The sequence below is a fragment of the Lithobates pipiens genome, unplaced genomic scaffold, assembly GCF_037356315.1.
Source record: "Lithobates pipiens isolate NorthernLeopardFrog02 unplaced genomic scaffold, aLitPip1_a1.2 Scaffold_17, whole genome shotgun sequence".
Lineage (NCBI taxonomy): Eukaryota > Metazoa > Chordata > Amphibia > Anura > Ranidae > Lithobates > Lithobates pipiens.
The window spans coordinates 3,492,911-3,520,784 of NW_027507755.1; the positions used below are offsets into that span (position 1 = coordinate 3,492,911).

A 27,874-nucleotide genomic window follows, 5' to 3' on the forward strand; every position below is an offset into this window, starting at 1 on the left:
TGATCCGCATCCGGTTGCTGCGCTCCGTATTTTTTTTCTTCCTTTTGCACAAAAAATTGTCTTATCGTGGAGCGGCGCCGGCTGATTGTGTAGGCCGAGGACGGAAGAAGCTTCCCCGGAGAGAGCAGAGAATCCGGGAATCTCCGCCGCCTCTCCCAGGGCTGGATTGTGTAACACCAAGGAGAAAGCAGACGGGCGGGCGCCAGACACAAAAAAAGGAGAAAAATAAATAAAGGAGACGGCCGGGCGGCGGACTCTAAAAATAAAAAAAAGGACAGGTCCGTGCTGGGAGAAGAGTGCCGGACACCGGCAAATCTTGTGGTTGTCCCCCCGGAGCGGTCGGCCGGATTCTCTTCCCCTCGCCGGTTGATCCTGTGGTGTGATCCGGAGCGGTCGGGCAGTTTCTCGTCTTTTTTCCCCCTTCCTAAGTGAAGCGAGCGCCGGCGGAGGAGGATGGCCTCGGCTCTGTACGCCTGCACCAAGTGTCACCAGCGGTACCCGTTCGAGGAGCTCTCCCAGGGCCAGCAACTGTGTAAGGTGAGTCCGCCCGACACAGGGGGGCCTAGTGCGCCTGCGCAATCCTTCTCCCTGTGCGGCCTGCTCGGGGAGTCGCAGTGCCGAGGCCTCGGGGTCACCAAGGAGAACTGATACTACTCCAGGGCCAACATGGCGCTGTTGCCTATAGCAACCAGTCAGCCTTTACTCTTAAAGTGGCAGCTCACCTTTACTAAACACTGTCTATGCAGATAAAGGGTTTCTGTGGATGAGAACACTGTGCAGCTCTGACTAAAGAGGGATAACCCCCTTTTTATAGGTGTAGGCCATTTATGTACCTTATGAAGCCTCACTGGAAAACTCCCAGGATGGTTCTAAGAGACAGGAGTGAGCCAAGGCTCTGATCTGAACCCCCCGACATGTCCCTTCTGTCCCCCGTGATGGTGGAGGGGGACCTAGGCCTCCCTTAGCAGCGTGGGGGACCTAGGCCTCCCTTAGCAATGTCCAGCTTTACAAGTGTAAAGGAAATTTCTAAGTTCCTTATTAGAGATGAGCTCAGGCATGTTCGCATGCTCCACGTGCAGAGCCCGCCAGGAAGTCAGCGCTGCGCTAATCACAGGCACTGAGACATTTCCCCGATGTGCGGCTGCAGAGATGGGGCAATGTATCACTGCCTGTGATTAGCGCTGCGCCGACTTCCTGGTAGGCTCTGCACGTGGAGCATGCGAACACGCCTGAGCTCATCCCTATTCTGTATATAATTGTATTCTATTTTGTATGTATTGCACACGGCACTCGTGTTTTCTGTACATGTTTGCATTCTTTCGAGTCCTGATTAGAATTCGCCTGCCTATGTTATGCCCCTTGTTGCTATAAAAGTACCATTGTAATATTAAAGTGGAGTTTCACCCCAAAATAGAGCTAATGCTTTTCGGAAACTTAAATTTCCTTGCGGCCTCACTTCCTGGTTCCCTACTGCGCAAGCGCGACATGGAATTGTGTTCTATTTTGTATGTATTGCACATGGCACTCGTGTGTTCTGTATGTGTTAGCATTTGAATTTCTGAAAAGCAAAAGTTAAATTTTACTTTTTTTGGGTGAAACTCCACTTTTAATATTACAATTGCACGTTTATAGTAACAAGGGACGTAACATAGGCAGGCTAATTCTAATCGGGACTCGAAAGAATGCAAACGTACTGACAACACGAGTGCCATGTGCAATACATACAACATAGAATACAATTCCGAGTTGTGCATGTGCAGCACTGGTGGGCATTCATAGGTGGCACTTGTGGGCACTGATTTGTGGCACTTACAGGTGGAACTGGTGGGCACATAACATGCTTCTCCTCTTCAGGGCCGGTGATTGGCTTTTTTTCGTCTCACGCTGACAGCGTGAGAAGGAAAAAAACTATAACCGATCCTCTGTTTACATCATGTGATCAGCTGTCATTGGCTGACAGCTGATCACGCGGTAAGGGGCCGGGATCGACCCCTTACCTGGATCTGTGATCACTCGAGTCTTATTGACTCGGGTGATCAGGGTGCGCCGCGTGCCCCCTTCAGGTGGGGCTGCGAAGGGCAGGACGTCAGTAGACGTACTCCTCGCAAAGTGGATCATTCAATAAGATGCCCCTTCTTTTTTTTTTTTTTTTTTTTTTTTTATGGGCTAGGACAGCTGCCCAACATAGTGAGAGTAAGGTATTCAGATTAAGCGTTGAGACTTGCATATTAGATCAGCCTGCAGCATGGCTCCTGCTGACAACAGCAACCTTAATGTAATGCCAACTCAAACCATTCCCTTGGTCTTATCCATTTAGCTAAATGTATGTTCGGGCAAACCAGGCATACATGTTATATTGATTTCCGGTCACATATTCACAGGTTGGATTATACTCAAGCCAACAACATGTTGTGCACTTGTCAGTTAGTTGCTTGTGAATTGACATTTGTCATGACATTAACCTTTTTATGTTGTTCATTTTCAGGAGTGCCGAATTGCTCACCCAATTGTAAAATGCACCTATTGCCGATCGGAGTTCCAGCAAGAAAGGTAGGTTGTTTTAGTGGTCGAGATGGCACAACACACCCAAAGTCCTGTTGCTTTTGTGATTTATTTATCCTTTTCCATTGAGAGCTACAATACCTAAAACGTGGCAGCGTGGGCATTTCCTCAAACTAACAACGTGTCACTAAAGAGGTGTTCCAGTCTGGAAAAAAAAAAAAATTAAGTCAGCAGCTACAAATACTGTTTTTTTTTTTTTTTTTGTTTTTTAATATACAGACACTTGCCTGTCCAGGGATCCAGTGATGTTGGCCCCAAGCTGATTTGTCAATCGAGTTTGGTTAAGGAAAACTGGCTTGGTTCACATTGGTCCCTGCAAATCCACTGCAGGATCCCACACCCGACTCAAATGCAGTTCACACCACCATATGCGAAATGCTGGGATTGTCAATAGAAAGTTAATGACCCCCCCAAATCAGTTCGCATATCACAGTGCAAACTGTCAATTCAGACAGTCTGGGTGTGAACAGAAAAAGGGCCCTGTACGAGTTTGGTCTGAATGTGATGCGATTTCAGCCATACAATCTGTGTGGTTGAGTTCGCAACCACATGTGATTTGCAGTGCGAATCGCATCCAATGTCAAACAGCGCACCATTGTGAACCGAGCCTGAAGTCTTCAGGCATTGCAGCCGGTTTCCTACTGCGCACGTGTGAGCTGCGCTTTCTGAATGGTCTCGCCATCTTTGTCTATGTCCAAGAATGCAGCGGGGGGGGGCGGTGGAAATGCTCAGAGGTCGCTGTGGTGATCTTACCTGTCAAAACCAGGGCCTGTTCCAAATGGGGGGGGGGGGGAGGCTGAGCTTCCCCCTTTTGGGTGGAGCTTTGCTTTAAGGAAATATTTTATCTGTGAAAAATTTGGGGATGCATTTACTGATCTATCTGTGTACATGCTAGTTGCCTGAATGTCTCTGGTTTTAGGGCCGGTTCACACTACATGCAGTCCAGTGTTTTTTTTTTTTTTGAATCAAAAACGCATGGAAAGTAGGTTATATGGTTTCCAATAATTTTGATCAGTTCCAGAAAAAAGTAGAGCATTCGGCATTTTTCCTGTACTGTGGCACGGTAAAACGCATTTAAAAAAAGCACTAGATCCCCCCCCCCCCCCCCCCCCCAGTACAGGGGGGGGGGGGGATACGGGGAGAAAGCATCTGGAAGGCTTCAAAAATGCGCATGCAGGAATGCATCCAGAATGTATCTGAGGTGCGTTTTTGTGGTGTGAAGCAGCGGAGGGTCATCATTTCACAGGAAGCTTCCTGTCTATTTTAGGATCCGTCTTGTACTTCTTTTTTTTATATTAGTTTTAAATCAAGAATAATGCAAATGTTTGAAGGGAACTTTACACCTAACCTTCAAATAGAAAAGTATAACACCTGCCCCAGGCTTAGGTTGTAGCCATGATAGCGATGTCACCATCAGGGAAATGTCTTAGTGGCTGGTTGTTTAGGTTGAGTTGGCCAGTAAGTGGCTCTGTTACAAAAGCTTTGTGGATGAGGGCAGTAGCCATGTAACTCCCTAGCAGATGCTGCAGCCAGGACTTCTATCCCAACTGTGTTGTAGACAGGTGCTGGGTAAGGCTTTATTTGCAGGTTAGAGGAAAGTACTAGGAGGGAGGGGGCTAAATAAACAGTAAATCTGCAAAAGATGGAACTTTAGGTCAACTTTCTCTTATTAGTACATGTTTGGAAATGCATGAAAAATCTTAACTCGGCTCGTGAAAACCCTTAGACCCCTTTCACACTGCCAGTGTTTTTCAGGCGCTCCAGCGCTAAAAATAGCGCCTGAAAAAAGAGGCCCCATTCACTCTAGTGTAAAAGCCTGAGGGTTAAAACTGCCCCGCTAGCAGCCGAATAGCGACGGTAACACAGCGCAAAAGATATCGCTGCTGACGCCCAGGCGACTTGGTGTGATGGCAGTCTTATGCCTAAAGTCCTGTGTCAGTGGGCATTGTTTTTCTGAATTTAATATTTTTGAAATGCAGATCAGCAACATCCCACCTTTTTTTAATTGAGCAGTACATATGGTGGTTCCCTTCCCAGGCTATGTTTTGACTTCCTATTGTCTTGTTGAGTTTCCTTAGTCGCAGCATGTCCTATTGAGATGCATTTGAACTCCAGACAAAACATAAACTTTGCATTTGCCATTAACACACATGTATTTTCAACTCAAAAGCAAACCTAGTGTTTTTAAAGCACACCCGTCCACCTGAGCACCAAGAGGATGAGTCAGTGACCATTTCCCTTTATCAACTTTATATATGGGAAAACTGAACTACACCCAAATTAAAGTGGCCAAAATGTCCTCTATTCAACCACATGTAGCACCTAATCAAAATTCTATTCAGTTTGCAACTAACATTGGGTTTTTTACGGAAGGCAAATGCCCTTTGCACTACAAGTGCACTTGCTGTAGATCTGAAATGAGGGGAAGCTCTGCTGATTTTATTATCCAGTCACATGCAAGCTAAAATGCTGTTTTTTATTTTCCTTGCATGTTCCCCTCGGATCTGCAGCGACTTTACTTTCAAGTGCACTTTGCACTCTTAGTGCAAAGTGGGTTTGCCTTTAGTAAATAACCCCCATTGTATTCTTGTGAACTTATTTATTACCATCCTGTATGTACCTACCCTGATTTATTGTACTTTTTTGTTTTCCTAGTAAAACCAACACTATATGCAAGAAATGTGCGCAAAATGTTAAGCAATTTGGAACGGTAAGTTTGGATTTTGTTATGTCTACTTTTAGGCTGGATACTTATGCACCGCTTATGAATCCAATACCACTTGGGGACTGAGATTTACGCAGATCTTTTGAACTTCATTAAAGCTTCTCTCTGGACACAAAAAGCTTACTGGGGTTATATTGGTTGAACACCCCATTCCCTTTAAATCCAACTGCCATAGGGTTTATTTTCTTGTTTACATGCTGGGAAAAGTACACCTCCCAATGTACTTCTGTGCCCGCTCGCCTGTAATCGCTGTAGGTCTCGTAGACCCCCAGGTCTGCGGTCACATCTCTGTATTCACAAAACGAAGCCTGAGGCTGTGTGGTTTATTTTTATTTTTATGTTTCTCCTCTTTACATTTCAAATGTAAAAAACAGAGAGGTGGAGATGTATTTTGTGTTTTTGGGATTTGTGTCTACAGCCAGAGCAGTCGGGAAGTACAGTGCACACTTTGACCAGCGTGTGAACAGGAATATTTGCGGGTGAAGAAAACATACCCTATGGCAGGTAGCTTTGGAGGAAATGGGGTGTTAAACTGATTTCACTCTGGGGTTATTATGTCTGGAGTTTGGAATTTAAATGATGCAGCGCCACATTTACAAAGTAAGCTGACGGTGTACCAGACAGAGCTGCGGCACATGGGAGGCCTGGCAGCGGCACAGCTCTCTGCATTATTACAACTCCAAAGACATGCTGGTAGGTTAATTGGCTTCTGTCCAAAAATTGGCCCCAGTATGTGACATTGAATTGTGAGCTCCTTGAGGGTAGGGACCAATATGAGTGTGCAGTGTACAGGGATAGGGACAGTTGTAGACACTCACTCAGGTTGAACTGGATGGACTGGTGTCTTTAATTCAACCTTACTATGTAACATACTGTATGCCCAGGAATGCAGTGTGTCACTGTGAATATCTCCTAAACGTGCCTATAGGTAAGCCTGATTTGTTTGTACAAGAAAAGCAAGTGCCTTTTACTACCACTTTAAACAAATGTACACCTCTTATATATATATATATATCTTAAAAATTTGTGCAAATATCATTGTGCAAAAAACAAACAAAAAAATTCAAAATGTGATGAGAGAGGTTTCCATACAATCTGAAAGTCCAGTGTACTAGTGAATCCACTTTTGATGTCACTTTACCCCTCCTTTCCATGTCGTCCAATTAGAAAATGCAACACCAAAATTCCCATTTGGTACACCTCCTAGGGTTTTTTTTTTTTTTTTTTAACCTACCAGAAGGTAGACTTTAACAAACAAGATGCTGGAGAGTGGCCATTGAGTGGGCTAGAGATGAGTGGTGAGCTCTCATTAGATCAGATGCCTGGGGAAAAAAAACAAATACATGAACTTGAATCATTTGGTTTGTATGCAACCTTTTAAATGTAAAATTACGATCTCTGTTGTAAATCCATATTTTTTTTTAATTCTAGTGTTTCATATTTTTTATCTTTTTTTTTATCTTGCAGCCCAAGCCTTGTCAGTACTGTAACATCATAGCTGCATTTATTGGCACAAAGTGCCAGCGTTGTACCAACTCAGAGAAAAAATATGGACCTCCTCAGACCTGTGAGCAATGCAAGCAGCAATGTGCTTTTGATCGGAAGGAGGAAGGGAGACGAAAGGTATGTGAGAATCGTGCATCATGTTTTGTGACTATTCCCATAATAATATAGGCCAGGGATATGGAATTAGCGGACCTCCAGCTGTTGCAAAACAACAACCATCATGCTTCTGACTCTGGGTGTGATGCTTGTGGCTGTCAGAGTATTGCTATGCCTCATGGGACTTGTAGTTCTGCAACAGCTGGAGGTCCGCTAATTACATATCCCTGATATAGGCATTTTTAACTGTCTTTAGTAGAATTTCAGCATTGAATTGCTTTTCCAGCTACCTGCTTTTCCCTTCAGTATTTCATACCAATGTTCTGGCTTTGTTGTTCCTGTCACTGGATTGTAGCAAGAGTGCAGCAAATTATGCCCACAATCCTGATCTGCATACTCCTGGTTCAGTAATTGAAAGTATTGAAGCCAACATGGCAGCCAAATGAAAGGCAGGTGCGAAAATCCAACAGTGGTCCATGAAAACCAAATACCTTTTACTCATTCAATAAATCTCATGTTATAACAGGGAACAGCACATTTACAGAGGGGTGTGAAAGACACTTTTCTTTGTCAAAGTGTGAGAAATTGGAACTAACCTGATGGATTTATCACCAATGGTCTATTGGGGATTCAGTGATACAGGTATCAGTCTTCATACTAAACATTTGCACGAGTACATATGCAAATGCTCTGATATCTAAAACCAATAACTTTTTGTGGTGCAGTTTTGCGCCCATACAAAATGAATGGACTCGAATCACTATGAAAAGAATCTCGTGTGATTTGAACAGGAAAGTGGTGCGATTCCTATCTGAATCGCCTGCACTTCTGTGTTTATCCAGTCTGAAGTCGCTATGATGAGCCCGGGTTCATGCTGATCGTTGCCAATAAAAATATCTGTTTGTAAACACTTTAACCTTTTGCACAAACGAATCAACATGCGATTATTAGGATTTATTTTATCAAAAATATTATTAGGCAGAATATATATTGGCCTAAATTTATGAAGAAATTGTTCTAAATTGTCGTGTTTTTGTTTTTTTGCTTATAGCCCAAAAAACAAAACGCAGAGATGATCAAAGTATAGCGTCTCACGACACGCAATTGTGTGTTATGGTAACTCAGTACCGTATATCAAAAAATGCCCTGGTCATGAAAGGGGGGGGGGGGGGGGGTAAATATTCTGGCGGTCAAGTGGTTAATATCAATATGAAAATTATATATCTATATCTATATCTATATCTATCTCTCAGAGGAAATTAGATTCCATCTAGCTTAAAGCGGTTGTATACCCACAGGGGAAAAAAAAAACACACCTGTAAGACAAAGGCACAATGAGCTAGTATGCATACTAGCTCATTATGAAATACTCACCTTTTTTATAATGAGGCGTCAGTATCTAATCCTGGTCCATGCCGAGGGAGCTGACATTTTGCCCTCAGTGTGTCTTCGGGGGTTCGCAGCTCCGGCGTTGTCACTGACCGGAGCCGCAATGATGTCACCCCCGCTCATGCACGTGAGCGTTTTCTTCCCGGAAAGGCACTTCAGCCAGGCATTTCACAGCACATGTGCTGCTGACATGAGCGGCTGCATGCAAAGTGAATATCTCCTAAAGCCGTACAGGTTTAGGAGATATTCATTTTACCTACTGGTAAGCCTTTATTATAGGCTTAGCTGTAGGTAAAAATGTATGATTAGGGAATACAGCCACTTTAAATGTGTGCAATATTTTGAGTTTTAAAATGAGTCTTTGAAGTTCGGTGTGTCATCTATGGCCTTATTGGAGTGGTCACTGGAGGAGTGACATTTTAGATATGGTTCTGAACATTTCTGCTGTATTAGCTGGACAAGTGACTTTGAGATCTATATTTCATTCTATGTAGGTTGATGGGAAGCTCCTCTGTTGGCTTTGCACGCTGTCCTACAAGAGAGTTCTTCAGAAGACTAAGGAGCAGCGTAAAAGTTTGGGCTCCACCCATTCCAACTCCTCTACGTCTTCCCTTACTGAGAAAGACCAACAATCTAAACCTCACCATCATCACCACCATCACCATCATCACCGACACAGCAGCAGCCACCACAAGTAAGCCCCTTTCCTGTTTTGTATTCTTGTTTACATGTACTTTTTGCATATACTGTAAGTTGCTTGTAGTACTTCTGTCCCGTTTAAAGAAGGTTTGTTATTCATATTTTGTTTTTAACGTAGAGGAGCGTACACATTTCGGCCTGGCTCCTAAGGATGCACTTAGCACTATTCTCATGCAGCATAATACATAGACTTAAAGTCAAATGCCCTGTACACACGACCGGTTTTCCAGTCGGAATAAACTCTGAAGGTCGTTCCAACGGAATTCCGCTGAAACTGTCTTGCGTACACTCACGATCACACAAAAGTCCAACTGTCAAGAACGCGGTCACATACAACGGGACTAGAAAAAGTAAGTTCAATAGCCAGTAGCCAATAGCTTTCGTCTTGAACATACTTCAGAGCATGCGTCGTTTTTGGTCCGTCGGCACAGCATACAGACAAGCGGTTTTCCTGATAGGAATTGGTTCCGTCGCAAATATTTAGAACATGTTCCATTTTCTAGGTCCGTCAGAATTTTTGAAGTAAAAAGTCCGATGGGGCACGATCAGAATATACGATGAAAGCTCCCATCTGACTTTTTCTGTCAGACATTCCACTCGTGTGTACGCGGCATTACTGTTTGTCAAGTCTGTTCGCTGACAGGCTGTCATCTGATGGATTGCAGGTTGTGCATGTACATGGCAGATAGTTAAATTACATTTTGGCATGCATGCATATTCTTGCTGGCATTAGGATCTGCTGTATAACTGAACTGATGTCAATATGGAGCATGAGACTAGAGGCTGTCTGCCTAATGCAGGGAACATGTTGTCTGAGGCTGGTTATTAGGCTTCTGGATGGCTTTAGAAACTGGTTATGTTCCATAGCCACAGGCAAGCAAAAACAGAAATTTCCAGTTTGTAAAAAGCTTTAATGCAGCCCTGTAAGTTGTATATAGTCCTGCCTCAGTGCTTTAGTGCTGGAGTTGACCTACAGACAAAGGCCATCATTGTCATGTGGGAGGAATTTGCCCTATACCAATTTTGGAAATGTAGTTATTTGCATACAATTTTAAGGGGTTAGTTTGAACATTCCAGAGGTAATGTGGCACTGGAGGGCAACTTTCATACTGTTTTGGTTATTGTTGCATATGGGTTTACTATGAGAACGCTTAGGAATTACAGGACGTTTTGCATCTTATAATCTCTCCATAGGCAAAACAGTGTATGCAAACTGAGAAGACGGAATTTTTTTAGTTTTTTTTCCCCCCCTGTCCCCTGAAGCAGAGTACTAGGGATCAGTATTCACTTGTCACATTTACTAATAAATGCAGGACAGCGAGTAATAGCTATTCATTCCACTTGATAGATATGGCCACCCAAAACTGATCTTTTAGTGGGCGCTGATGAACTGTATTCTCTTCTGCTGCTGCTTCTTATCATCCTGCTGGTATCCCACCAGTGCTGTGGAATATTAAACCATACAATTTATAATGTAATAGAAGTATGGTGAACAGTGATGCCTGTAAGCTGTACTCTGTATAGCGATATCACTGAGAAAGAGAAGGCATGGTGAGAAATGGAGGGGCCTTTGCTAATCAGTTTTTCTATCAAGACACCTTTGCAAGTAAATAAAAAAAGTGAGAAGATATAGCACTGTAAGCATGTAAATTACATTATTTTTTTTGTGCTATACTGTCAAGTTAGTGACACCAAAGAGAGGCACACACCTGAAATTTTGAGCTAGCTGCACATCTCGTAGCCATATTTGGATAAACAAAAGAATTCCCCATGGGGTTTTTAAGCAGCAACAGAAGGACCAATTGTTGAAAATGATTGGGTTTATTTACCAATCCACTTCTGAAGTTCAATTATGATACAACAGTACTTTCAATAGTTTATTTAAAAACATGATCCACTGTAACAATGTTTTGTAATACAATATATATTTTTCCTTGTATCTACTTTCACACTATTCTATACCAGAGCTCATGTTTTTAAATAAACTGTTAAAAATTCTGTTGTATCATAATGGAACTTCAGAAGTGGATTGGTTAAAAAACCTTTTCAACAAGTAATTGGTCCTTCTGTTGCTGCTTAAAAACCCCATGGGGAATTCTTCTTTTGTTTTTCCAAAGTTAGTGACAGCAACCCAAATCCCAAAAACATTCAGACGCTGTGTAAAATCTACATAAAGCCATATTTTTATTTAGAATAGAAAACTTTTTTTCACATTTTTAAACTGAGAAAAATAGGTCATTTTGAAATTGGCAGCAACTTGTTTCAAAAATGTTGATTAGACAATGTTTACCACGTAGTAGCATCCTCTCTTCTTGTAACGCTCTGTAAATGTCTTCGCACTGAGGAGACCAGTTGCTGGAGTTTTGGGAGAGGAATGTTGTCCCATTCTTGCCTGATATAGGAGTCCCAACTGCTCCACAATCCTGGGTCGTCTTCTAAGTATTTTTTTGTTTTTAAGATGCAGCAAATGGGAGTTGGGTTTGGACTGAAATAAACATGATTAGCAATGTGATGATCACCGCAACATGGTTTATGTTTTTGTTTTCTTTACTCTGAAATCTGCTTCGGTAAATATTTTTTTTCAGCAACATAACTTGTTTTTCTTTCCTCCTTCTTTTTTATTTTTTTTATTTTTTTTTAGAGTTGGCAGTCTAAGCCCAGAATCAGAGCAGGGAATTTGGAAACCAAGGTAATTTTATTTATTTTGAACAATATGCCCTTTTCTTTATCCTCTACAGGTATACAGATAAAGGTACAGACATTCTGTGTACAAGTAATTCTAATACTTGGAAATGTTTATCACAGTGGCTATTAGCTTGAAGGTTAAGATTACTTTTTTATTGCATTCTCTGCATTAAGATAAAAAAAAAAACCCTATGTTCAGCTCCTTCCCAACCTAAATACTTAGCTGACTTTTATCCAGCGCTGTGCCTGAAAACAACAGCACTGCTCTTTCTTCCTTTTGGACATGGAGGCAAAAGTGAGCCATGGCTGTTACTCAACCTGGACTTTAAGGCTGGATTTACATCTATGTATTTTTTTTTTTTTTTGTGCATTTTGCAGATTTGCACTACAGTCCATCTAACATGGTTTCCTATGGAATGTGTTCTGTAGTGCAAATCTGCAAAATGCAAAAAGCACTAAAAATGCATAGGTGTGAATCCAGGTTAAATGTTTGCCTTTTTGTTAACCTCCATTTAAATAAGGGTTGATTGGATTAGACGTTTGCAAAAGATTGTTTTGCTTCCTCCGGGTCAGCACACAGGAAGTGACATGGACAACGTCACTCGATAATTTTGGTGTAAGCTTCAAGTTTTTTAGATTCTCTCTTCCCCCCCCCCCCAACCCTATGTGGCACTGAAACTTGTCATTCACCAGTCATTCCCTACAGATGAATCATTTACTGTAATCTTAACTTGTGTACTAGAAAGTCATCGGTAGTGAAAGTGTAATGAATGTGACATTTCTTTATAAATATACCTCTTTGGGTGCTAGTTATAGTGGTTACCAGGACAAATGGTGTGAAGCGCCAGAACAGGTACACGGGTATCAATCTGATGGGATTTAAACCTTATCCACTTCCCGCCGCCATATACCAGAATAACATGCGCAAGGTGGTTAAGTTATCCTGACTGGATGTCATATGACGTCCACATCACCCATGTGACGTAGGCTCTTTACCATGTGATCAGCTGTGTTCATTCACAGCGTAAACAGGAAGAGCCATTTATCGGCTTTTCCTCCACTCGCACTGTCCTATTCAAGTAGAGGAGAGCTTCTCTCCCTATGGGGGGGGGGGTCTGCACTGATTATAAGTGTCCCTCATTGCTGCCTATCAGTGCCACCCTTCAGTGCTGCATATTAGTACCTCATCAGTGAAGGAGAAAACTTACTTATTTACAAAATTTTATAACTGAAACAAACTTCAAAATTTTCGGTCCTTTTTTTTTGTTGTTCAGCAAAAAAAAAAAAACGGTGATCAAATACGTCTAAAAGAAGGCTCGGTTTGTGGAAACAAAATAAGAATTTTTTGGGTACAGTCTTGCATGACCAAGCAACTATCATTTAAAATGTGACCGCGCTGAAAATTGGCCGGGGGGGGGGGGGCAGAGTGCCCAGTATTGAAGTGGTTAAAGAAGAAAAATACATTTGTAATACATTTCTCAGAATTTTTGGATTTTGACAAACATTTGTTGTTTTTTTTTTTTTTCCCAGTCATAAATCCACTACAGCAATTCAGAATGAAACTCCAAAGAAAAAGCCCAAATTGGAATCAAAGCCATCTAACGGAGACAGGTATGCTTAGTCACCTTTTTATTCAATAGGGGTGGGGGCTGTGAGTTTATGGTTATCAACATAATATACAGCAGTGCTACAAATGTAATTTTACTGGGGGGTTCCAGCCCTGCCGTCTGCTTCCAATTCTCAGATGGGACTTTGCAGCATATTTGATAGAAATTGAAACCCAACAATCTTAAATTGTTATACAAGATCATGTATATCCCTAAAAATGACTGGCTGCTCCAAAACGTCATGTCAAAAATGCAGGGTTTTTACAGGTCTTTATTTTGCAATGTATTTTATTTAAAAAGCAGTGTAAAGTGAACCTCCTAAAATTCAAGTGTCTTATTAATCTCTACATTACATTTCAGCATTACTAAAGATGGTATTGGTTTAAGTTTATATATAAAAAAAAAAAAAAAAGTTGTTGCTGTCATTAAACACGCTGCTTTGTGAGGCCTAGATTAGGAAAATGTTCACATGGTCTCGCTCTTACTGGAGCGCTGTTGTTTTTAATTCCATTAGACGCTGCAAATTTATTATGGAGGGGTGCCGTAAAGCACAATCATTGTACAGCACTATTAGGCTGGAAGCAGAACTTGCATATTTAAATAACAAATAATGAATGCCCACAACTACATTTTAGGTCTCGTTTACATTGGGTGAGGGGAGCAGTAAAAAAAAAAATAGGTGGCTGGGTTGCAGTTTTACTCACTGCCAAGCCGCAGGTTAAAATGACCACATTGGTACTTGTCACCGTTACTTCATACCAGCTGCTGTGTCTGTCAGGAAGTACCCTTTGCCAAGTACAATTCATTCAAGCCACTACAGGCCAGGGCTACTTGCCGCTTTTTTAGAACGGTGGTAGAGAGTGCCGTTAAGGTAAGCAAGCCCTTATGGTTATAAGCTATATATAGGAACGTGGTGTTTAATGTTACCACTTCATTTTTAAGAATTGATTTCAAAGCAAAAATCTGCTGTGCCCACACAGTAAAGCATTGGATTCCTGGTAGTGTTTGTTTTCCCTGCAAAATGTTATTCACCTCCCTGCACCTCTGTTCAGCCACCTGTAGTGAAAGAAATTGATATTTCTGGGTATGAAGATGGGAGCGAGTAGCACACCTCTGTCTTATACGACAGGGCTGGCTTAGTCACGACCACATAGTCATGGAGAAGATAATACTTTTTCTTAGTACAGCCCTGTGTCACTTTGGTCAGAGCTTACACAGGGTTGGGGTGTTACTGCAGACAGCAGTAGTAATGCAAATCTGTTGCTTGGAGGGGCATGGGAAAAGCACAGGTTTGCCTTTTTATCAATCTTTACACACATGTAAAAATGGAGGTTATTACTAAAGTGTTACTAAACCCAGGACACTGCATTCATTATATCTGGTCTCCGTAGTACACAGAATATGGAAATGCAATAGTGGTAAATATAAACTGCTAAACACCTTTTCTCATCAGCAGTATATAGCAGTCTTGTGACTTCTATCAGTGTCTGGCTAAAGCTTGTAGGAGTTTTCATTCTACTCTGACTGTCCTATAAGGCTGCAGGACCTCTGACCTCTGTCTGGACTGTGCTGCTTGGTCCTATGCTGATCGCATGCCCCCCCTCCCAAGGAAAAAACTCTAGCAATACACACCAAACTGAGCATGTGCAGAGTGCCCCCAAGGCTCTGTACTATCGGTAGATGGGTTGGGGACTGTGGAAAAAGGGGAGGATCAGAGAAAACAGGATCAAACAACCTTTTTATGCAATACAGAGGATTAACCCCTTGGGTTCCACAGTGAGTATAACGAGCATGCTTTACTGCATCTACAGAATGACTTTACTGCTGTGGGTTTAGTAACACTTTAATAGTTGTCCCTGTGTGTCTGCCATGTTGCATATAAAGTAAACATTGTAAGAGACATACAGGGGCTTGCCATCATTGGCTTCCTTCTTGAAATGCTGTTGTCTGACTTGCTAAGATAGTTTTGGGCCCTGCAGAAGTCTTACCTTGCAAATTTGCTTCTTCAGTGATTTAGGTTTCTGCTCTTTCCATCATCGGTCACTAGTGCTTCAATCTTTGCCCCGTTTTCTGAATTCGAAATTCTCAACCTGTCTTGGTGGTCTGGATTGGGATTACATAACTTAGACACCTATCTGTCAGTATATTTTTTTTAAATTTTACTTTTAAGTCACAAATTTTGAAAAAAAGCTGCTGTAAATGAGTTCAGGATTCCTGATGTGTTTTTCGTTTTTACTGGTCGGCAACTTTAAAGTGTTAAAAATATGGAGATCCTGTTCCCTTTAAAGTGCATTAAACAGCAGAGTCCTGCTTCTCTCTAAACTGTAATAAACCTGGCTGATCCTGCCACTTCCTGTGCCCCCTCTCTCTGTGCTGACCACGATAATCAGGGCTGCTGAGCCCTAACCACCATGGTCAGCATATGTCCCTTTTGTCATCTGCAGGATACCTCCTACTTCCTGTGTTAGTTGCAGGTTATCAGAGCAACGGGAAGTAATGGAGATTCTCTACTATTGGAAAAGATGTGAGATCAGAAACCCGTAATGCAGAGTAAAGTGGTGAACATAGAAATTTACATCTTTTATTGCTGGTTGTATTCTCTACCAGTCACCCCCCCCCCCCCCCCCCCCCCCTTATTTCTGGTACCTGTGTCACAGGGTCTGGGTCTACCTGCGTAGCAGAACCATTAGACAGAGATTTAAAATCTGACAACGTTTTTTTTTTTTTTGCATGGTTTTGAGCTTTAGGAACTGACGTCAATATGAAAAGCAAAGTGAACCTTTCAGGCACTTAAGAATATTTGATTAACATTGTCAAAATGGAGGTTCCTTGTTTTGTGCCTGTATGTTACATAGTTACATAGGTTGAATAAAGACACTAGTCCATCCAGTTCAACCTGAGTGAGTGTCTACAATTGTCCCTATCCCTGTACATTGCACACTCACATTGGTCCCTACTCTCAAGGAGCCCACAATCCAAGGTCTCCATTCATATATTAGGGCCAATTTTTGGACTGAAGCCAATTAACCTACCAGCATGTATTTGGAGTGTGGGAGGAAACCAGAGAACCCAGAGGAAACTTACGCAGGCACAGGGAGAACATACGAACTCCAGGCAGGTAGTGCCGTGGTTGGGATTTGAACCAGTGAGGCGAGAGTGCTAACCACTACACCACTGTGCCGCCCTAATGTATATGTATATTTGCCCATCCTTTTTCTTGTGTGTAGGACACCTGGATCTCAGGCCCACACTATACCTAGGGGGGGCAATTTTTAACACCTTCCCGCCTGGCCTATAGCAAAATTCCAGCAGGGGTTTTCATTATTCTGACTGGACATCATACAACCTCCTTCAGAACAAGCCGCTTTGGGTGTGCAGCGCAACGATCGGTGTTGTGTATCTCGGACACACCACATCTTTAATCATGGTAAAGAACCAATGAGGTAGGCCCTTTACCATGTGATCAGCTGTGTCCAATCCACAGCTGATAGAGTAAATATGAAATTATGGTTATCCTCTACTCAGGCTGACAGCGTGAGTAGAGGAGAGCTGATGAGGCCCCTTTCACACTGGGGCGGGAGCGACGTCGGCGGTAAAGTGGCGCTATTTTTAGCGCTGCTTTAGCGGCGGTATGTGCCCGCTAGCGGGGCAGTTTTAACCCCCGCTAGTGGCCGAAAAAGCGTTAAAACTGCCGCAAAGCGGCGCTTTTCTGGCGGTATAGCCGTGCTGCCCCATTGAATTCAATGGGTAGGAGCGGTGAACACACTGCTCCAAAGATGCGGCTAGCAGGACTTTTTTCCCCGTCCTGCTAGCGCACAGCTCCAGTGTGAATGCCCTCCGGCTTTCACATTGGAGTGAAAGGGGCCAGATTTTTTTCAGGCGCTATTTTTAGCTCTGTAGCGCCTGAAAAATGCCCCAGTGTGAAAGGGACCTACACTGATAATTGGTGCAGTCCCATCAGTGATGCCTGCCAGTGCCGCCTATCAGTGCCCATAAAGGCTGCCCATCAGTACTGCTTATCCTTGCCGCCCATCAGTGGTAGTCAGTGCAGCCTCACCTGCGCACATCAGTGAAGGAGAAAAATTACTTATTTACTTTTGTAACAAACTAAGACTTTTTTGAACAAAAATAAAAATGTTCGGTCTATTTTCTTTTCTTTAGCAAAAAAATTTAACTCTGTGGTTATGAAATGCCACCAAAAGAAAGTTCGGTCTGTCAATAAAAAAATAACCGTTTTGGGTACAGAATTGCCTAATTGTCATTCAAAGTGCGACATCACTGAAAATTAGTCTGGGCAGAAAGGGGGTGAAAGTACCTGGTATCGAAGTGGGTAAATAGAATCGGGAAGGCAGTACTGCAGCTATATTGCGGCTATAAGTACATAAATGTGCTTTACAGACGTCTTCTGTGTGTGGCATATTTGTGTGTTGTCCTGGGAACTGGATGGGTTCTCCAAGCACAAGGAACATTAGATGTGGATAGTCATACATTTGGTAGTGCTGGGGTCCCCCCCCCCCCCCCCAATAGGTTTACTATAGTAGTAAGAACAATGAGGCTAGGAGTAGTTGCTATTGTTAAAGTTTTTTTGTTGCAATGAAAAAGCATGTCTGTGCTGTGAGAAACACACAATTCTTCGGTATTACAATAAATATTCAAATTCCAGCATGTTTTATTTTAGTAGTTCAATCACTCAGTCGACTGACAGTGGTGGTACAGACAACTTTGTCCTAATCAGCCAGCTGAAAGAGGAAGTCATGTCTCTGAAACGTCTCTTGCAACAGAGAGACCAAACCATTCTGGAGAAGGATAAAAAGGTATGTGTGAATGCAGGCTCAATTTTCATTTTCTTTCTTTTTGTAGTTTTACCTGCATCTTCTAATCACAGGCTTCTGTTGGCTAACATAAATTTTTTTTTTTTTTTTTTATAAACTAAATCTGATAATAGCTCCGCAGAATGAAAGTAAAGTCTGCTTTATACCAAATCATGGTACATACTTGTTATATTTATTTTTAAAAAGACAAGCTGCACCTTTTTTGTAGGAATTTTGATCCAAGTAGAGGCGTCTCCGGCTTACAAACCCAGGTTCTGTAGGTTTGTTTTTAAAGTGGTTGTAAAGGCAGACGTTTGTGTGTGGGTTTATTTTTTTTATTTTTTATCTATGCATTAAGATAAAAGGCCTTCTGTGTGCATCAGCCCCATAATACTTACCTGAGCCCCATCTCGATCCAGCGATGTTGCACTATTCAGCTGTCTGGGACTCCCCTCCTTATTGGCTAAGATGGCAGCAAAGCACCAGTGGCTCCTGCTGCTGACAATCAAACTTGGCCAATGAGAGAGAGGGGGCCAGGCCGCAGCTCTGTCTGCCTCGGGTGCCCCCATAGCAAGCTGCTTGCTGTGGGTGCACTCAACAGGAGGGAGGTGCCAGAAGCACCAAAGAGGAGGATCGGGCTGCTCTGTTCAAAACCATTACACAGAGCAGTTAAGTATAACATGTTTGTTATTTTTAACAAAAAAAAGACTTTAATATCACTTTAAGTTGTATGTGTATGTACCGTATATACTCGAGTATAAGCCGAGATTTTCAGCCTCTTTTTTGAGGCTGAAAGTGCCCCCCTCGGCTTATACTCGAGTCATCGCTGTCTGCCCGCTCGATCAGCGTGTCGAGCAGACAGCGGCCATTCTATAATTCAAAAGCCGCGCCTCCGGCTCCACCTTCGCCTGTGATAGGCGGAACACTGAATTTCCCAGCAGCCTGTGTTCCGCCTATCACGGACATCGTATCATCCTCGTACTACGGACGAGGATGATACGATGTCCGTGATAGGCGGAACACAGGCTGCTGGGAAATTCAGTGTTCCGCCTATCACAGGCGAAGGCGGCGGCGCAGCTTTTGAATTTTACAATGGCCGCCGAGGCGCCGACGAAGAGGGCACGGGACGGAGGCAAGGCAAGGCACGGGACGGGACGGAGGCAAGGCACGGCGGCAAGGCACGGGACGGAGGCTCGGGACACAGGTAGGCTGGACACACACACACACACACACACACACACACACACACACACACACACACACACACACACACACGGATGGATACACACACACACATGGATGGATGGAGACACACACACACAGGGATGGATGGATGGATGGAGACACACACACAGGGATGGATGGATGGAGACACACACACACAGGGATGGATGGATGGATGGAGACACACACACACAGGGATGGATGGACACACACACACAGGGATGGATGGACACACACACACAGGGATGGATGGACACACACACACAGGGATGGATGGACACACACACACAGGGATGGATGGACGGACACACAGGGATGGATGGACGGACACACAGGGATGGACGGACACACAGGGATGGACAGGCATGTCTCACCCTCGGCTTATACACGAGTCAATAAGTTTGCCAGTTTTTTTGGGGGTAAATTGGGGGCCTCGGCTTATATTCGGGTCGGCCTATACTCGAGTATATACGGTAAGTTGAAACCGGTACCTTTTTTTTTTTTTTTTTTTTTTTTTTTTTTTTTTACAAAATATTTCGAAAATTGAGTGGTGAAAATGAGGACTGGTGATAAAGCTTCAGTGGAGACCAATTTTTCTCATAACTTTTTTTTTTTAGAAGAGTGAATTTCCCTTCCTTGGGGTAGATTTCCTTTCACTTCCTGTTGTCTCCCTCCGTTTGTAAGTCGGATGTTTAACTTGGGGACTGCCTGCACCAGTATAATTTGACTTTTCATTTAATAGGATGAAAATGGATCTGTTCTTTTTTTCAAAGTAAAACCAGTTTAATATAATGGTGGCCTCACCAGCAGCACGTCTCTTTTTTTTGCTTACTCTAACCACAGTTGGTGAAGAAAAGTGGTACTTCTAAGCTCCCAGTTCACCCACGGAGGCAAAGAGAGCTCTTAGCCATATCTAAGCTTAACCTGGGGGCAGATAGAGAGGTATTTTTGCCTCTGTAGCCCTGTGTAAGCATTATCTGGGTGTAAAGAAAGATCCCTTAGTCCTTGTAAAATTCACCATGGGTTGGACAGGGAGCTCTTAGTCCTGTGTTAGATGCAAGTCATGACTTGCACTATATATTTTTTTATGTTTGACACTTTAACTGCTGCCCTCCACAGCTCCTTCCTTTCACTTTCCGGTTGCTCTAATCAGATGCCGGTACGGATCAGAAGATGCCATGTGGAAGTTCTAGGTCAGTGATGGTGAACCTTGGAACCCCAGATGTTTTGGAACTACATTTCCCATGATGCTCAGCTACACTGCAGAGTGCATGAGCATCATGGGGAATGTAGTTCCAAACGTGGGGTGCCAAGGTTCGCCATCACTGACCTAGAGCTTCCACATGGCCCCTTCTGATTAGAGCAACAGGAAAGTGAAAGGAAGGAACTGTGGAGGGCAGCAGTTAAAGTGGCAAACGTATAAAAAAAAAAAAAATTAATAATAATAATAATAATAAACCAAAATTAGGATGAAAACAATGTATAAACCTGGGTTTCCCAAGGTCTAAAACAAATGAATAAAGATGCCAAAATAAACACTCAATGTGAAAAATAAAATGAATGATGATGTAAAGTGAAAAAAAGTGTCCCAAAGTTCATGAATGAACATCATATTTATCATACTTGTATTGTAAAATATAAATCCCATAAATTAAGAAAAGATCACCCGTGACTGTTCACAGTAGATTAAAACTTGATCTTTAAAGTGCAGTCCACCAAGTGAGAACGTTGGCACACTTAACAGAAGTGGTGGACTTCTATACTGTACAGAATGGGAGTCAATCAAGCAGTCATCAGGAAATGCCTCAACCGAATCCAGTATGCCAATGTTTATGGAATAGGCCCCATCTGATTTTGAAAGGAGAGGTTCCACCTTTTTATATAGCAAGCTCCCAATATGCGGTAGACCACATCAGGTAATAAGGCAATCTCTGGCAGTATGTATAAAAAAAACAGCCGGACATAGTGTAAAACTGTATCTTTTAGGTTTTAATGTAAAAAATGGAGGTGCACTTACACGAATTACAATAAAAACACGCTATATATTCCTTCAGTAGCGTATAAAGAACGCAATAACTCCACGAGCGTTATCCGATGTGTTTTGTCCTATTGGACATCTGTGGTGTTCATCCCAGATGTCCAATAGGACGAAACATGTTGGTTGACGCTCGTGGAGTCATTGCAACCTGTATACACTACTGAAGGATTACATAGCGTAATTCTTGTAAGTGCACATCAATTTTTTACATTAAAACCTAAAAGATAGTTTTTACACTATGTGCGGCTGTTTATTTTATTTTTTTTTTATTTTTTTACATACTGCCACAAATTGCCTTATTACCTGATGTGGTCTACTGCATATTGGGAGCTTGCTATATAAAGGTGGAATCTCTCCTTTCAAAATCTGATGGGGCTTATTCCACAAACATCGGTATATCCATACTGGATTCGGTTAAGGCATTTCCTTATGGCTGCTTGACTCCTGTGCTGTACAGTATAGAAGTCCACCATTTCTGGTAAGCGTGCCAACGTTCTCACTGGTGGATTGCACTTCAAAGATCAAGTTTTAAAGCGGTTGTTTAGTCCTTTTTTCTTTTTCTTTTTTTAATATATATATTTGTACTATATCTGGTGACATGTTGGCAGTTTAGCCTCCAAGCGTATTTATTTTTTGGCCAAAATGTCAAACATGTTTTACTTCCCAATACTATTGCACAGAAAAGCTTAAAAAATGCTTCCTTTTAAGTTCTATGTATGTGTTCAGACTGGGGCATTACACTTCCGTTGCATAGTAATACTGTGTCCTGTTTGCCCATTTTCGGAAGCATGTTTGGTCAGTTGTTAAAAAAAAAAAAAAAAAACTCTGCTCTCCATTAAAAGCAATGGAAAATGCAGCAAAAACACACTTGGCAATGCATTTATTGGTGCAGTTTGAGTCGCATGTCCTTAAAAAAATGCACTGCAAACGTGGCATATGCATTTTTGCGGTGGATCAGAGTGCAAATAGCCTTAGGAACCACTTTAAAGCGGGAGTCCGCCGGGAGTTCCGCCTTTTTTTTTTTTTTTTTTTTTTTTTTAAAGCCAGCAGCTACAAATACAGCAGCTGCTGACTTTTAAAAATAATGACACTTACTCGCCTGGCGCGCCCGCAATGTCGGCACCCGAAGCCGATCTCTCGATCGTCTCTCCGGTGCTGCCCCCGCCATCTTGGGTATGGAAATCAGGAAGTGGAGCCTTTCGGCTTCATTTCCCGGTTCCCTACTGTGCATGCGCGAGTCGCGCTGCGCAATAAGGATGGACCCGCTGCCTCTGGGATCTGTGTGTTTCCCAGCAGGCAGCGGGGGACTTTCGGAAAGGGGCGTAGATCTACGCCTCTTTCCGCAGAGAGCTACCCCGGAAGTGGGTGCAGATACCTGTACTGTACCTGCACCCCCCCCTCCCCCCTGAAAGGTGCAAATTGTGGCGCCGGAGGGGGGGAGGATTCCAATGAACGGAAGGTCCACTTTAGGGTGGACCTCCACTTTAAGTGGACCTGTAAACTTGCCCTGCCATGCAAACAGTACATGTTCAGTGTTAATTTAAAAGATTGAATAAGAAAGTGATTATGCTACATACAATTGACCCCATTCCATGGAAGAACCAGAATTTGTCTGACCTGTGCCACCAGTTTACTGTAACTTTTTTATATAAGAAAAAAAAAAAAAAAAAATTATATATATATATATATATATATATATATATATATATATATATATATATATATATATATATATATATATATATATATATATATATATATATATAAAAAAATTTTTTTTTTTTCCCCTCTCTATCTCTGCTTGGTTTTATTTGAAATTTCTGAGATGATTAGACCCAGTATATATTTACTACATGGGGTTTTAAATGCATGTGGATTTATTTATTTATTTTATTTTCTCTTTTTAAGTTGACAGAACTGAAAGCAGACTTCAGGTTCCAAGAGAATAACTTGAGAACAAAGATGAATGGCATGGAAAAGGCCCACAAGGAATCCTTTGAGCAGTTGCAGGTAAGCATTTCTTGCTTCCTTCCTGTTGTATTAAAGAATCCCATTCTTGTTTTGTGGTAAAGGAATACAACTTTGGCTGTTCATATACTATGTGTGGTGCAGAAGTTCATCCATTGGCTGGTAAGGCGGCTGGGGGGTAGAGCATGCAGAAGCTGTACAAATCGACAACCATGCCTGAGGGGAGGGGCTAGGCAGTATAAATCAATAGGCAGCCATGCCTTAACGTGGGCTACTGTTTTTTGCCACCTCTACCTCCAGTGACCAACATTGGATCATGTAATTGGAGGTGCTGGGAAGTTGACAATCCCCTGCTGTGTGTCCCATTCTTGCTGCAGTTTGACCAAACCCTTACAGTCTATTTTTACATTATTCACCAGAATAATCTATATTTACAGAACAGTTTTCAGAAGAACAGCCCGGACTATACTACTTGAGTATTAAACTTTAAAGTAAACCTTTAACATATTGCAGCTTATCAATTCTTAGATGTGGTGGCTGCATTCATTTTCCTTTTTTTTTTTTTTTTTTTTTTTTTTTTTTTTTTAGGCTTTCTTTTGTTTTCACCTAGTGATCCTGCCAGTAAGTCTTTTTCAAAGGACAAGCTCTCCAGGAGAATGTATCAGTTACAGAGATTCAATTTGTTAGATATACTAGAAGATTTAAATAAATACACTAACTTCCCCCCCCCCCCCCGACAGATAATGCTGCTATTCAAATGTGTGCCCCTTGTGCTTCTTCAATCAAAATGGAGGCAGTTCTGGAGGTGTTACTGGCAAGATCACCAGGTGAAAACGGGGGGGGGGGGGCCTAAGAAAAGAAAACGAATGCAGCCACCACATCTAATGCTTGGTATTCTGCAATATATTACATTTTAGATTTTTGGTTTAATACACCTTTAACCACCTCAATGCTGGGCACCTAAACCCCCTTCCTGCCCGGGCCATTTTTCAGCTTTCAGCCCTGTCACTCTTTAAATGAGTTGCTGGTCATGCTACACTGTAACCATGTGACATTTTAATTGTTCACACAAATGGAGCTTTCTTTTGGTGGTATTTAATCACTTCTGGGTTTTTATATTTTTTTCCTAAAATACCAAAAATGTTGGGGGAAAAAAAAGGTACTTGGTTTCTGTCTGTAAATTTTTGTAAATAACAAATTTTTCACCTTTTACTGATGGGCGTTAAGGCCCCGATTACATCCCTAGATGTCCTCTGAGGATATGCCGCTGATTGGCTCTCCTCCACTCACACTCTGTGTGAGGCGTGCTGATTACCAGCATCTCCGTGTTTACATGTGACTGGCTGTGATTGGACACAGCCGATTTACATGGTTAAAGAGCTGCGGCTGTTTACACAGATTGTGGTCGCGCCGTGTCCTAGCAACACGGTGCAGCAGCGATTGCTGCATGCCCCCGGGCGTGCGATGAGTGGTCGTTCTGGAGGGCCGTCACATGGTGTCCACCCAGAACGAAGGCGGTGGGCTGGAAGAGAGAGACAATTTATTTATTTATTTTATTTTTTTTTTTTTTTTTTTTTTTGTGCAATGCCTTTTTCCATTTTGTCTGGCACAGGCCATGCTGTCTTTCCTATTAGAAATGTTCAAATCTGATACTTGCCGATCCCTGTAAAAATCACATCTGGAGAAGGCAGCATAAAGCTGATAACCGAATCAACCTTCATTGCTGCCATGCAGGGATCACACCAGCTGCCACGCTTCTGGCACCTGAGTACATATCTGCAAAATGCTTGGTTTTGGGAAATCTGCATCCTATGTAATGAAAAGCAGTTTTTAAGAAAAATGTGCCATAAGCTGGAATTGACTGCATTTTTGGAGGCAAGTGTAAGTTGCACCTTTTTAACGTCCCCATGGAATTCAAAGAGGAATTCCAGGTATGTCTTTTTTTATACATGTTACACTGGTCCAGCTTGGACCAATGAAACTGTGTATACCATAAATTCATGATAATAGCCAGCAACTCAATAACTTTATTGGTTACATAAATGTGGGCATAATGTCCAAGACTAACGCGTTTCAACTTACAAAACTCCAATATCTATAGTGATACAGCCACAAAACAGTTAAACAAGTTAAAAAGGGGGGGGGGACTCTGCTAGTGTGTACCAGGCCTATTCAATAGTGGAGCTAACACTGGCTGAAAGTTTCCATATTACATTGGAATTTGATTGGATATATGTGGTGTCCTAACTTTTTTTTTTTTTTTTTTTTTCTTCTTTTTTTTCTTTGGTCTTTAGGGCAAAAACCGGGAATTACTGAAACAAGTTGCAGCTCTGTCAAAGGGTAAAAAATTTGATAAAAGTGGCAGCATCCTGACCTCTTGAGGACCTGTTTTAACAGGAGGACACAGTGTTTGTTAGTCTGTGAAGCCCTTAAAATGGTTTTAGTCACAAGGGAATCTTCATTTTTAGCCTATTTTATAGTCAATCCTGGACTCTTTTTAATTATAAACCGCTCAGACGCAACCAACTTCAACTGGCTTGAAGATACCTCTAATCCACTTCAGCTGTGGAGGAAGAGCATCACTAAGATAGGAAAAAAATAAAGAAAAAAGCAGAAGGCAATAAAATGGAAAAAAAATAAATAAAACTTAGATCAACAGCTGGCGTTGTTATATTGGTGCTCGCATTTTTTATGAGCACTTTACATCTGCTGTGACAAATTACTTTTTGGGGATTTTTTGGGGGGGTAACTGGGTGTTTTAAAAATTTTGTTTTTTAATAATGCAGCAGGATTAATGATGGTGCTTTATACCCTCTGCTGTCAGCAACAGGTAAAATGCTATGGAAGATAGTGTGCTGCTGGTTTCCCTTCATCATAGAAAGGGTTAAAGGGGGACTCCACCCAAAACAGTTTGGGCAGAAAGGTTTGGTGAAGTAAATATTTTAAGACAACTCCTGCTTCTCCCATTATTTTATTTCGGGACAGAGCAGAAAATACCAATTATGTTTTCAGTGTTGAATTGCTACTGTGGCAATGGCCATTAAGTGTAGCACTCATCTAAAAGACCTATTGGGTTTTAATGGTCAGGAAGCAGTTCAGGGTCTGAGATCAGGGTTCTGACCATTCCAGGTTAATACATGGAAGGGTCTCAGTCCGTCAGGTTTCCTCTCTTTGGTCATCTGTTCTGTAGTAAGAGGACAAGCCAGATTGCACTCCTTCTCTCTGACTTTTAGCGTTTAGTGCCATACCTCCATGCCACTGGAAGAAGCCTTGTACAGTGTTTTCTCCAGTACTATTACTCTTGATTTTCCATTTTTGCCTCATTTTTAATATGTTATTACTTGTGTATAGGTCAACTGCAGAGTGGCTACAAAACTTCCTATCCAATTATGTGAACAATCCTGATATTCTAATTGCATCTGAAAAATTTACCAGTTTTGTTTGACCACTCGAATATCGCTAATCATGTGTATAAGACATTAAAGGAAAGGATTATGGCTTTTTGATCAATTTTAATTAAAACATTTTTATGAGTTTATAAATTGCAGATTCATATCATTTGGTCTCATTACTTGTCTTATTTTAATCCATTTTTTTTAAATGAAATAATAAACACTGTGCTTTTTTACAATACAGTGTTTGTAAAATGTGATACGCTCTGCCCCTACATATAGGAAATCCAGACGGGCACAGTGGCCCTTCCTCTGAAACCTTTAGCTACTGTTCAGGTCACCACACTGGACACCTTACATCACAGTAGTTAAAAATAAATAGTTCTTGTCACCATGCATGGCTGCTTCTACCAAGTTATGTTTTTTTAAAATTTTTGAAGATCTTTCATGAAAATGTTTAAGTTCGGAACATACATTTTATGCATGTAGTACATTCCCCTTAAAGTGTATTGTAGTGTTTGCTATTGAGGTGTTTTTCTGAATCAAATTTTAGTGAATTAAAAATGTAGCCAAACAAAAATACTACCCCATGTTCCATTTTAATGTTCTTGAGAATTGATTGGACCAGCATGGCATATTGGGGTGTGGGGCCTAATTGCCAAACGCTCTTAGCCTAAGCTTGTGGGTGGAGTTCTTCTTTAAAATAAAAACTGTGTAAATGACTTCCAAGATTTATCTATTCAGTAATATGTCATTTTCTTAAGAGAAAGGAAACTGCTAATTTCTTGTACAGTGCCAGCAGGAAAACAAAAGGTGTATGTGTGTGTTTTTTTTTTTTTTTTTTTTTTTTTTTTTTGTAAGATCTGTTTGTGGATTTTTACTTGCAAGTGCCTTGGGTGTTCTTTTTAAAATTTATAGGTGTGTGTGTGTGTGTGTGTGTGTGTGTGTGTGTGTGTGTGTGTGTGTGTGTGTGATTCTTATATGTATGGAGACAATAGTTTTGTGTTGTGTTCTGTACTGACCATCAAAAAATTGATGAAAGATCTAGTGCATTAGCTCATATTTGACGTTTGGACCTTCCTCATAATGGAAGGCTGTTCGGTGATTTTCAGCGTTTGGATTATTCTTACGAGAAGCTTGGCCTGCATGTAGTGTCCACCCCTATCAGAAAT

At 41.8% G+C, this 27,874-nt stretch overlaps 1 protein-coding gene across 2 annotated transcripts; it reads left to right on the forward strand.

Annotated features, from left to right (window-relative positions):
* Nucleotides 1-26,852, forward strand: FAM76B (family with sequence similarity 76 member B). 2 transcript variants are annotated; one of them, XM_077484940.1, is made up of 10 exons: nt 1-537; nt 2,486-2,550; nt 5,218-5,272; nt 6,755-6,910; nt 8,773-8,972; nt 11,619-11,666; nt 13,193-13,273; nt 17,933-18,083; nt 23,251-23,352; nt 25,605-26,852. In XM_077484940.1, exons 1-10 carry the CDS (start codon nt 454-456, stop codon nt 25,689-25,691), a joined length of 1,029 nt encoding a protein of 342 aa, XP_077341066.1. In that variant the 5' UTR covers nt 1-453; the 3' UTR covers nt 25,692-26,852. The 2 variants fall into 2 exon arrangements, with proteins under 2 accessions (XP_077341066.1, XP_077341067.1); XM_077484941.1 differs by having other exon boundaries at nt 16-537; nt 17,948-18,083.
* The last annotated feature ends 1,022 nt before the right edge of the window (nt 26,853-27,874 follow it).